Below are 12,522 nucleotides of genomic sequence, written 5' to 3'. Positions count from 1 at the left end.
GATCATAGGAGACAAAATGGGTAATGGGGTGTTTGGTAGTGCATGACCTGACTCCCTTTCGTTGAGCAATAGGAATGTCAAGGTCATCCACAGTAGGAGTAGGGTTAGGGAGTGGACTTACCTCTTGGGAGTCTAACGGTGTCGGTTGCTCAGTGTTTGGCTGCTCCACATCTCTATCACATCGCTGATCTCTACGGCGTGTACGTTGGAAGACACGAAAGGAAGCAAGGTCCGGAATAGAAGGAAGAGATACCTGAACCTGCTTCTCCTCTTCCACACTACTACTCTCCCCCTAAGGAGAAGCAGGGAAGAATGGCTCAGACTCAAAGAAGAAAACATCCATAGACACAAAAAACTTACGACTAACGGGATCAAAGCACCGTTACCCTTTTTGAGAGGAGGGATACCCCAGAAAGATACAAGGAATGGACCGAGGGTCTAACTTACCTCGAGATGGAGACAAATCATGGACAAAGGTTAGACAACCAAAGACTCTAATGGGAATGGAAAATAAAGGAGACTGAGGGTACAATAACTGATGAGGGGCCATGTAGTTCAGCACTTTGGAGGGCATGCGATTGACGACATAAGCAGCTGCAAATATAGCATCCACCCAAAACCTTTTTGGAACATTCATATGTAGCATCATCCCGCGAGCTACCTCAAGGAGGTGTCTATTTTTTCTTTCGGCAACACCATTTTGTTGTGGTGTTCTGGCACATGAGCTCCTATGAATAGATCCGTGGGAGACAAAGAACTCATTGAGCTCCCCATGGAAATATTCTTTTGCATTGTCGGATTGGAAGATCTGTATTTCAACATGGAACTGCATAAATACCATCCTCGGGAAGTCTTTCACAATCTTTGGAACTTTGTCTCTACTATGCATAGGAATTACCCATGTATAGCGAGAGTAATCATCAATCAATGTGAATAAGTACTTATATCTGCCCTCAGAGATTACATTGGTAGGCCCCCATACATCAAAATACACAACATGAAAAGGAACATTTGATATTTTATTACTTCAGTGAAAAGTTGTTCTACATTGTTTGCTCAACTGACACGTTTAACACTGGAACTCTGACACTAAACATGACTTAAATAAAACCGGAAACAAAGACTTTATTATTTCGAAAGAAACATGACCTAAACGACTATGCCACAAAAAAATGACTCTTATTTGACTGACTATGTGACTCTGAGGATGATACCGAGAGACCAGCTTTGTTGTCAAGAATGTAGAGACCATCCACTAAGCTCCCTCTATCAATCGTCCTCCCAGAAGTTAGGTCCTGAAAAACACATGAGTCAGCAAAAAAGGTTACACTACAGTTTAAAGAACTTGTAATACTACTAATTGAAAACAAATTTATAGGAAGTTGAGGGACATGCAATACACAATTCAGGTTAAGGCCATGGGGAAGAGATTGATCCTTGGCCTGCAATGGGAGGAAAAAGAACCATCTGCAAGTCTCACTCTATCCCTTCCTGACAAAAGGCTATAAGTCCGAAACAAGTTCGGCTTACCGGTCATGTGGTTGGAGGCCCCTGAGTCAATGATCCAAGGGGAATCCGTGGGAGTGACATGGAATGCAGAAGCTGTATTACCTGAAGTAGATGCAAATGAAGTAGAGGGAGTACCAGGGACTGAGCTATCCATTTGTCGCAAAGCCTTACCATAAGATTCCAGGTGCTCTCTGAAGGAATTCATTATATCTTCCTTGGGGTCAAACTTATTAGGATGGTCCTGGGTACTACCGACAACCTGAGTTTCTTGGGTTGCCACATGTGCTGCATTCTGTGCTGTGTTCATCTTCTTCTGACCTTGACTTTTACCCTGTTCTTGATTCTTCACTGCCCACTTGGGTTTCCCGTGGATGTCCCAACAAGTGTCACGTGTATGCCGTGAACGCCGACAGTGGGTACAGAACAATTTATCTTTATCATCAGTCTTCTTAGTGTCACTTTTCTTCCCCGTGGAGTTATTATTCTTTGCAGCCAAAGCAACTTGTTGCTCCCCCTTAGCTGTAACCATCACACTCCGCCTGCTTTCTTCTGATTGAACAAGGGAGTATACCTCGTGAACCGTCGGCAACTCTTTGCTTCCTAGGATCTGAACCCTCAACGGTTCATATGTAGGGTTCAGTCCCAACAAGAAGGCAACCACACGTTGCTGAGAGACCAGCTTCCTGTAGGCCTTAGCATCATCATCATGTTTCCACTCTATAGCCTGATAATGATCCAATTCTTTCCATATGGAGGTAAGGGCTGAATAATATGAAGACAAACTACAGTTTCCCTGTTTACAGGTTGAAGATTCAGCTTGTAACTGGTAAACCTTGGCATAATGCCTTTGCTCAGAATAAGTAGTTTTGGCCTGTTCCCAGATCTCACTAGCGGTGTCTGCCCACATAAAGTTCTTCACATCAGGTTCCATGGCTGTGAGGAGCCAAGAAATCACCATACTGTTTTCTTGGTTCCACCTATCGTGTTCAGTTGTCTCACCCTTGGGTTCTTTCACCCTTCCATTAATGTAACCAGCTTTACCCCTTGCCGTTACATAGAGTTTTACGCTCTTAGCCCACTCCAGGTAGTTCAGACCATTTAAAGGGGTAATTGGCATGGGAAAATCATGTTTTCACCTCCCATACCAGCTGTGTTGCAGATTGGTGTAACCCTTGATGAGGTTGATTCATAATTCGCCATAGGATGCTGCTGAAAAATAGTCTAAACACCACACAACTACACAACAGCCACAAACAGAACACCAACCCTCAAGGAATTTACTTTTAGGATGTGAGGAAGAGAACAAGACACTGCTGAAATAAACTTTGAGATGGTACAGTCATTAAACCAGCCCGGTAATTAGTTTAACACAACCAAGGCAGACATTGCTATCAGTCCGACTGCAGCTCATATAGTCTAACAATCCAACATCCAAACAAGTATATATAACCAAGGAATAAGCCCTTCATACCATTGGCCAAAGAAGACAAAAACAAGAACACACCTGTCCAGCACCTGTACGAAGGTGCCAACCTGAAATCAACTTCACAGCATCGAATAGAGAAGGAAGAGAGTCTCTATCAGCATCGCCCTTCTCTGACTAGGGTTTCCTTGGTATTACGACCAAGAAAAAAACACAGGAAGTGCCGTCAGAAATCTGCTAGGGTTTCTGCCAATAACCTACTAGGGTTTCTCTGTCTTCCATGTCCAAGAATTTAAAGAAGGAAACCTTGCCCAAAACAGGAGGAATCGTAGGTCTTTTATAGCCCAGAAAACCTGCCCTGATACCATGTAATCATTCATGGAGAGTGGGAGACGAGAGAGAGAGAAAGAGAGAAAGAGAAGGAAAGGGAGATACGATTGAGAGGGAAAAAAGATACTACTGGCTGCCACCAGTTCTCTATTTATATTAACTTAATAAAAATAATAGAAATTACAAGTATGCCCCTGGTGGCACACCCTAGAACCAAACTAATAAGAAGAAAAGACAACTAACTGACAGTATCTTAAGAAGTCGGCCTACTAACAACAACTATAAAGTAACAATTAAATAAGCCTTACAATAGTGATGTCATACTCTGGATTCAGCCCTGTCAAAAACTCAAACACCCTGTTTCTCTCAACAAGTTTCCTGTAGGTCTCAACATCATTAGTGGTGTCCTAGGTTACAGCTTCTATCAAATCAATTTCTTGCCATAAAGACTTCAGTATTGAGAAATAAACAGCTAAAGGTTTCTCCCCCTATCTCAAATTCTTCACATCACTCCTTAGCTTGTAAGCCCTGGCCACATTTAATTTCTGGGAATAGGTTTCAGCAACACTATCCCAAATTTCCTTTGCTGAATTCATCCACAAATAGTGTTGACTAATCTGCGGTTGCGATGAGTTCACAAGCCATCCAATAACAACATAATTTTCTTGCATCCATTTTTCATATGATGGATCATCTTCTGAAGGAGCCTTTTTGCTCCCGGAGATAAAACCCCATTTGCCTCTACTGCAGATATGAATTTTTACTGATTGTGACCAAGCCAGATAATTAGTTCCATCTAAGTTGACTGTGGTCACAGCCAATAGAGAGTCTACAGAGGCTCCCGGAACCTGTCTGGATTCAGCAACATGCTTGTTTTCAACTTCTGAAGGGTTCATCTTCTTAAAATACTTCGAAAATAACTTCTAACAATTTCAAATAACAACAAATGAAGACAGAATAAAATTGTATTGAGTCAAACTCTATGCAGTCGTACCAATTACCAGAGTCACACCCGGAAGCCGAGAGAAACAAAGAAATCTCAGCCGCTCCTTGTAGACTTCACAGAACACCAATCCACTTGAATCGATCTTCAAGATGAAGGATGAGAAGACTTTCAGTCACTGAGTGCCCAGGTCAAACTCCCTGTGGGGCTTGGAGTCAGATTTCTCTAGAAAATTAGGGTTTCAGGCAACACACTTGAATCAGTCAAGAGGACGACAAAACCAGTCCCCTTCTCTCCAAAAACCACTAACAACTGGGCTGAAATAGGTTTCTTTAACTATTCATACGATTCAGTTCTCCATACACACTGTGTATGGGAAAAAAGAGATGAAAAAAGGAAAAAGTCGAGCCTGCTCTGATACCAAGAAGAAAAACAGCCTTTTGAAAAGAAAGGACTGTTTAATAAGTTGTAGAAAATCAAAAGGAAGTAACAGAAATCAGGTTTCAAGAAGAGAGAAGAAGAAGAAGAAGAAGAAGAAGAAGAAGAAGAAGAAGAAGAAGATGGTGGCGGCAACTAGGGTTCACAGAGAGAGATTTTCAAACATAACCTTCTCTCTTACACCCCTAATTCCATTTCATTAAGTTAAACTTTAGTAATTTACAGAGATGCCCCTAGTTGGGCAGAAAATTAAAAAACATAACATAAGAAAGAATAAAGCCCAGATTAAGGCCCATTACAGCAATGAACATAAAAGATAAAAAGGATAAACACCTTATGGGCCATTCAGCCCATCTTCTCTACAATATTTATTTTTGATTTTTTCAAAAATTACTTGAATGACCAATATCAATTGAAATCTTGGTCACTCGAACATATAAACAGTGAAGAAACTTCCTGATGTACCATATTACAGTAGTTCTTTTTGTATTGTATCTCTTATTTTATTATTTTCTCTTCAACCCTGCAAGGGCCTCTCTATCAATTCTCTAATATCTGTTGCCCTACAAGAGCCTCTCTGTAAATTCTCTAATTTCATTATCTATATAAAGGACCCTTGGGGTAGGGTTGAAGTATCCATTTCTTCACCCCAGAATTCTGTATTCTCCTCTGGGTTTGTTGACATGGTATCAGAGCAGGCTGCTCGGTAATTTCTATTCTTTCTTTGCTTACTCATTGGCCATATCAGGGGTACTGTTTTCTGGGTGTTTCGACTGGTGTTAGGGCTGTGCTCTTCAACTCTAATCCTAGTTCTCTGTGGAGGCTTCTGTCCAGTGTTAGGGCTGTGCCCAGATCTGTTTTTTCTCACTCAGAAAATCTGTGGGATCCGAAAAGTCTTGGGGGAGTTCTGACCTTCTCTTCTGGGCGGCAGCAGCCTTCTTTATCCTACTGTGAACTGGTTCCTCCAGGGTGGCAGCAGCCTGGCTTCTTATGGTTCAGTTTTTAACAACAGCAGACTAAGAAATCTCAACAGTCTGGCTTCTTTCTCCTTCAACGGCAGCAGTTTCGAACTGAGGAACTTCAACAGACATAAGGTCATTTTTTCAAGCTGATTTGGAAAACTTCTCATTTCAGGTTGGTGTATCAACATTATTGTCTTAATCGACTATTATCAGTCCTTGGAACCCTAGTTTTGTGCTGCCCTAGGGTATTTTCTTCTCTCGGTTACCAGTCCTTGGAACCCTAGTTTGTGCTGCCCTAGTTTTGTGTTGTTCTGGGTTGTTTATTGGAGGATTTTGATTCCTCTATAAAGTTTTCTTGCTGATGTTTTTCTAGATTGGTGTTGTTTGCATATCATGCTTCAGCCCTGATGTTAATTTCTTTTGAGAAATACAGTGTTCGGATGAAGTAATTCACTGCCTTGTTCATTGCTGATTTAAGTGCATTGATTAACATTGCAAACATCAGTGCTGCTATCCTTTTCCCTAGGTTGATTTTGCTCATTTATGATGGCTGAAAAGATTGACTTTCTCCTTTTAAAATTTGATGGAACTAACTACAATATGTGGAAGTTCCATTTCAATTTCTATGTTGAGGGAAATGGACTTGAAGGTTACTTGAATAGAACTGTATGTAAACCTGATGGGGCTGATAGTAAAACCTATACACAATCAAAGCTAGACAATAGAAAGTTAGTCTCCTGGATTTTGAGCTCCATTGTGCTCCACATTAGTATTCCCATGAGAAGACTGAGAACTGCCTATGAGATGTTCTGAAGAAGGTTTATCATCAGTCCAATATGTCACGGCAATACCAGATTGAAACTGAGATCTTTGCCTATTGCCAGGGGACAAAAAGATACAAGAATACTATGCAGGCTTTATTGATCTCTGGGCTGAATATGAACTAGTTCATATTGAACCTTTTGATCCCATTACGTGTGTCAAGTATTTGCAGAAGCATTTTGAAAATAGAAAAGTGAACCAGTTTCTCATGAGGCTGAGACCTGAGTATGAAAGGATTAGGTCAAATATTTTGAGAAGAGGAACTCTTCAAGACTTAGACTCTGTGATGGGAGAGTTATTGAGGGAAGAAACTAGACTCCTAATTGCTGCAAACATAGAAGAGAAACATCTTGATTCAAGGACTGATACTGTTTTTCTTGCATGAGGGAATAAGAAATCTGGTGGAAAAGACCCTTCTAACTCAATGCTATGAATGTAAGGGGATATGGACAAGTGTCTGATACCTCTATTGCCAAGGGAGAATCCTCTGCTTCCATGAATAAGGAAGACATACAGCAATTGGTATCCTCTTCTATCTCATCTGCCTTTTCTGTTATTGGCCTATCTGGTAAGTTCTTTGGTTATTGCTTTTCTCCCTCTCACGTTTGGGTAATTGATTTTGATGCTACAAATCATATGACTGGGGCCTATCCTGAACCCTCAAACAGACCGTCAGAGACCAACCATAGACATATTGTCACTGCTAATGGTGAGAAACTTGACATCATTGGGAGTGATGATTTGTGTATCAAACTTTCCCCCTCAAACTCCTTGTCCCTTGCTAAAACTTTCCTTGTTCGTAAACTTATTGCTAACCTTATTTCGTTGGTCAACTAGTTGATGATGGTCACATTTTAACCTTTTCCTCTTATGGTTGTTTTATTCAGTACCAATGCACTAGGAAGGTGAAAGGGAAGGGGTATAGGATGGGCCACTTGTTTGTGTTGGAGTTTGAGAAATCACAATCAGCATCATCCTCTGCTTATTCATAGTGATGTTTGGACTTCATCTGTTGTTTCTCAAATGGGATACAAGTATTTTGTGCTATTCATTGATGACTGTACCAGGTACACTTGGATCTACTGTCTCAAACACAAATCAGAAGTTTTTCCAACATTTCGGTTATTTCATAACACGGTTTGAGTTCGGTTTCAAGCGAATGTGCAGGCCTTACACTTAGACTCAGGGGGAGAATTTCTGGTTTATTTAAAGCATCATGGCATACAAGTCCAATAATGTTGTCCAGACACTCCTCAACAAAATGGTGTGGCTGAAAGAAAGAATAGCCACATTATCAATGTTGTAAGGGCTCTTCTACAAGAGTCACACACGCCTCCCACATTTTGGGTAGAGGCTGCTAGCACGACAATGTATCTGATCAATTGTATCCCATCTTCTGTTCTTGCTAACATATCTCCTCATCAAAAGATGTTTGGAACCCCCCCAAATCTTTCCCATCTTTATGTCTTTGGGTGTCTATGCTTTGTTCATCTTCCTCCTCGTTAACGTTCAGAGCTTTCAGCTTAATCTGTCATGTGTGCTTTTATGGGAATATAGCCCTAACCACAAAGGATTCCTTTGTTATGATCCCTCGGCACATCATATTCGTATTTCTCAAAATGTGATTTTTCTTGAGCATATCTCCTTTTCTTTAGGAATTGCCAAGTTATCTGCACCCTTTGTTTTAGTTTTGCATGATTTTGAATCACAGGATACTCTGTCGTCCACTACCGAGAAGGATCTTCACATCTTCTCTCGCAGGCTGATTCGTGGTCCAGCTCCTACGCCTACGAGCCCTCTTCCTCCTGGTCTGGATCCTTCCCCATCACAGACAACCCTGTAAGTAACGCTCCAACTTCAGATTCCTTAATTGTTCCTCCTCTACCTTTGCATCGTTCTACTCGTATCTCTAAACCACCTGACCACCATGGTTTTCCTTCAAACCATAGCTCCTTCTCTATTGTTTTGTCCTCTACAGATATTCCCCGTTCTTATCAGCAGGCCAGTAGTAGCCCTTAGTGGCGAGATGCCATGGATGCGGAGATTCAAGCTTTGCATGAGAATCACACCTAGGACCTTGTCCTAGCACCTTCAGATGGCTCTATTATTGGGAGAAAATGGGTCTATTTCATCAAGCTGAACCGGATGGGTACTTGGACCGTTACAAAGCCAGGCTTGTGGCACAGGGATATCCATAGGAGTATGGCATTGACTATGAGGAGACATTTGATCCAGTGGCCAAGATTACTACTATCTGTGTTCTTTTAGCCCTCTCTATTGCACATTCTTGGACTATCTTTCAACTAGCCATGAAAAATGCTTTTTTACATGGGCATTTAAAGGAAGCAATATATATGAAACCTCCTCCTGGGTATTGTAGTGATCCCTCCCTCGTTTGTCAGCAAAAAAAATCCCTCTATGGGCTAAAGCAAGCCCCTCGAGCTTGGTCGAAAAAAATTAGAGATGTTGTCGTGCAAGTTGGGTATAGCCAAAGTCCGTCGGACTACTCTCTCTTTGCCCGGAAAAGGTCTCAAGGCCTTACCATTCTCTTAGATATGTGGATGTCATATTGTTGAGTGGAGATGAAATAGAAGGAATTCAGGACCTCAAGTCTCTTCTACACAGTTCCTTTCACATGAAAGATCTCATCCCTCTTAACTATTTCTTGGGACTTGGAAGTTCAACGGAGCTCCCAAGGTTATTTTGTTTGCCAACACAAGTATGCCTCTTGTCTTCTTAAGTTGGCCAACCTTACTGATGATAAACGAGTTGATACTCCCTTGGAGCTGAATGTCAAATTATCCAAATCAGAAGGCTCCCTGCTTCCTGATGCTTCCCTCTATCGACAACTTGTAGGGTCTCTCATCTATCTCACCATGACTTGTCTTGACATCTCACATGCAATTCAAGTTGTTAGTCAGCTTGTCTCTACCCCTCGTCAACCTCATTTAACTACGGTGCATCAAATCATCAGCTATGTTTGGGGCTCTTTATCACAGGGTCATTTCTTCTCTTCATCTTCTTCTATCCAACTGAGGGCCTATGCTGATTATGATTGGGCTGGATGCCCTGACACATGCCGCTCCACTACTAGGTGGTGTGTCTTCATGGGTGACTCTAATATCATGGAAATGCAAGAAACAATAGATTGTTTCCAAGTCCTCTACGAAAGTAGAGTATAGGGCAATGTCATCTGTTTGTAGTGAAGTTGTTTGGCTCCAATCTTTATTTTAGGAGTTGGGTCATTCCACTCCTACACCCATTGCTCTGTATGCAGACAACACTAGTGCTATTAACATTGCCTTTAATCCTATCTTTCATGGAAGGACAAAGCATATTGAGGTGCACTGCCACTTTATCCGCGACCTGTTTCTTGCGAACTCTATCTCTCTCCCTCATGTTGCCTTTGATATGCAAGTTGCTGACATCTTCACAAAGGCCATGACGAGGTCTAGACACTTATTTCTAGCAAGCAAACTGATGCTCATGCCTCTACATCAGTTTGAGGGGGAGTGTGAAGAAACTCCTTGATGTACCATATTACTGTAGTTCATATTGTATTGTATCTCTTGTTTTATTATTTTCTCTTCAGCCCTGCAAGGGCCTCTTTGTAAATTCTCTAATATCTGTTGCCCTACAAGGGCCTCTCCACAATTATCTTGTGTGAAAAAAAAAAGCATACAGCATGATTGCAAGTATGATGCCTTTACGTATACAAATCTAATGTACACAGTAGAACTTTGTCATCAATTTCCAACTTACTTGAACATGAGACACATATGACAAGCCAGCACCTTCAATAGTCAAAAGAAGCCCATGCAAAGACCAGAGTTGTAATTCAGCATTTGCACTTTTAGCCAATAAAGAGATTGAGCTCACAGTGGCAGGCACCAAAGTTGACAATGCCATTCCTCCCGCGCTGCATTGAAGATGGATCAAATGAAATCAACTGTATGAGAAATAAAAAGGGACAAAAATAAAAAGTGAGCTTCAAAGATAAATGAGCATGTCCAGAAAGTACTTGACTGAAAATAATGGCTTAATCCAATGGCAAATGGCAATACAGGAATACTATGAGAGAGTTAAGATTGCTGGCAAGGAACCTAATTCTCAGCTACAATTGGAGTCACAAACCATCCAATAAATTGGCTCATGTGTAGGCAAAAAGGACAATGGATAGAGGAAAATTTGTTTGGGGAAAACTACAAAATAGCAATGTATATTGTGTAATATCGGTGGTACAAAAAAAGGGTAGGAAACCTTGGTTGGTCTAAGTGGGGATGTTTGACATCTGTAAATATTTTATTCATTCTTTATTCTAATCAATAGTCATTTCACCTAACAAAAAATAAAATAATAAAGAAAGAGCTGGAGTAACTTATTCCTTTGCTGTGATACAACTAGCTATATTTATACTTTTTTTGCAGGAACATTTAACAGCTCCTAAAATGAAGAAAAAAAATCAGTAATATAGGTATTACTCTAGTACCTAGGTTCATTTCGTCCAAGTAAAATGGAACATATAAACTTGTTTATTGCCAAGCCCTTCTCTAATGATTAAGTTTAGAAGAAAAAGTTCACAGGGCCACACTTAGGTTCAGGGGTAGACCGGTAGAGTTAGAAATGCATGAAAGAATTACAAAATTAATGGATTTAATATGACTACCCCCCTTGCATATTTGAGAACCCACTAAAACGGAAGAATGTGGCAAAGATTCTTCAGTTCTATTTTTCAATCCGAAGAGTGAAATCTGGAAAGCAGTGAATCTGCAATTTCCATTTCCACCTAAATCCAAACAAGTCCCAACAGAATTGTCAACACCTTACCTGCGATGGATGTAGCCAAGTGCAAGAGCTATTGATCCTCTGTAACTCAAATCTGCAGCCCCAGCTAGATCGCCTAGAAGTGTTCGTGTCTAATCATAACAAAAGTAACTTCAGCCAAAAACAAAAATGAAACTAGGGTAACAAGTTGCAGAGGAAGCATATTGAATTTTGTTAACAGCACAACAAACACATGAAAACACAAATAGACACATGGTAACTAGCCCTGAGAAACATTGCTACAAAAAAAAAAAAAAGATGAACAAACCATTCTAGCTGTAAAGATATCATTCCCAAGTCGAGCTAACAGACCAAGACCTTCAGATGATGCCCTCCGTTGTGATGAGCAAATGTCTCCCTCGGCCAGAATATTCTAAAAGCAAGATAGAAAAATGGAAAGAGACATGGTGAAATTCCAGAAAATGTTTAATAAATAAAGAAACTCAACTAATAAGATTTTGCTAACACCAATTACATCTCTACCTGAAAGATTGCCTGTGCACAAGTTAATACTTCCACTCCCAAAGGTTGGGGTCTTAAAGCAAGTAAAGCCTAAGTAGGAACAGAACATTATTATGAGACACTGTAACAAGTAAAACAACACAATGTAAATTTCAAGTGAACAAATGGGGGATGATAACAACCTTAAACCCTGCAAGTAAGGCCACGCATGCATTGGTGATACTGGACGCATGCCAGGATTGTTTTTTGCCAGTTTTGAGACACTGCTCAATCATGCCAAGCAGTAACAACATCCCACTACTATCCTGGGATAGTACATTAAGTTTTCTTAGCAATATGTAGATGTGAAACCAACCACAAACACATAAGAGAGAGAAAGAAGGAGGCCAATGACTGCAACTACCTACCTGAGTGGCAAAAATTATTCCAAAGCAAAGGAGCATCTGATTTACCAGCATTTTGCCTATGGTTTCCGGCTTCATGGTCAAATCAAAATATTAGAATTGAAACTAAATGCAGCAAATATCGGAAAAAACAATCAATATGGTATTGGGAAGAACAAATCAACAAAGGTATTTAAAACAAAGCTTCCACAACTCAGCTCAACAATTTAAGAAAAAGTGTCCACATCATCATTAAAAATAAAACTTAGACTAAATAGAAACACCACATACTTAACCAAAACATTGCTGCCTTAGTCTTCAGTCAAAGCAAAGGAGCCATTACTATTAGATAATAAAATCAACTGCATTATAGATGATCCAGTGGTCACATAATTATTTGTGCCAACTGAAATTGGATAATGTCAA

The 12,522-nt window shown here is 40.5% G+C and overlaps 1 protein-coding gene across 1 annotated transcript in view; it reads right to left on the bottom strand.

The window, feature by feature from the left end:
* Positions 1–12,522, bottom strand: part of SWEETIE (HEAT repeat-containing protein) — a 159,011-nt gene that overhangs the window by 65,968 nt on the left and 80,521 nt on the right. The window contains exons 20-25 of the mRNA XM_010266889.3: positions 12,121–12,189; positions 11,896–12,018; positions 11,735–11,803; positions 11,520–11,624; positions 11,255–11,343; positions 10,190–10,346 (exon numbers count right to left, since the gene is read on the bottom strand). Coding sequence (XP_010265191.1) covers positions 10,190–10,346; positions 11,255–11,343; positions 11,520–11,624; positions 11,735–11,803; positions 11,896–12,018; positions 12,121–12,189 — 612 coding nt within the window. The remainder of the gene's footprint in view (positions 1–10,189; positions 10,347–11,254; positions 11,344–11,519; positions 11,625–11,734; positions 11,804–11,895; positions 12,019–12,120; positions 12,190–12,522) is intronic.

Source organism: Nelumbo nucifera, chromosome 4 (assembly GCF_055504915.1).
Source record: "Nelumbo nucifera cultivar China Antique chromosome 4, China Antique-T2T, whole genome shotgun sequence".
In the NCBI taxonomy this organism is placed as follows: Eukaryota; Viridiplantae; Streptophyta; class Magnoliopsida; order Proteales; family Nelumbonaceae; genus Nelumbo; species Nelumbo nucifera.
This window is presented reverse-complemented; position numbering and strand designations above follow the sequence as displayed.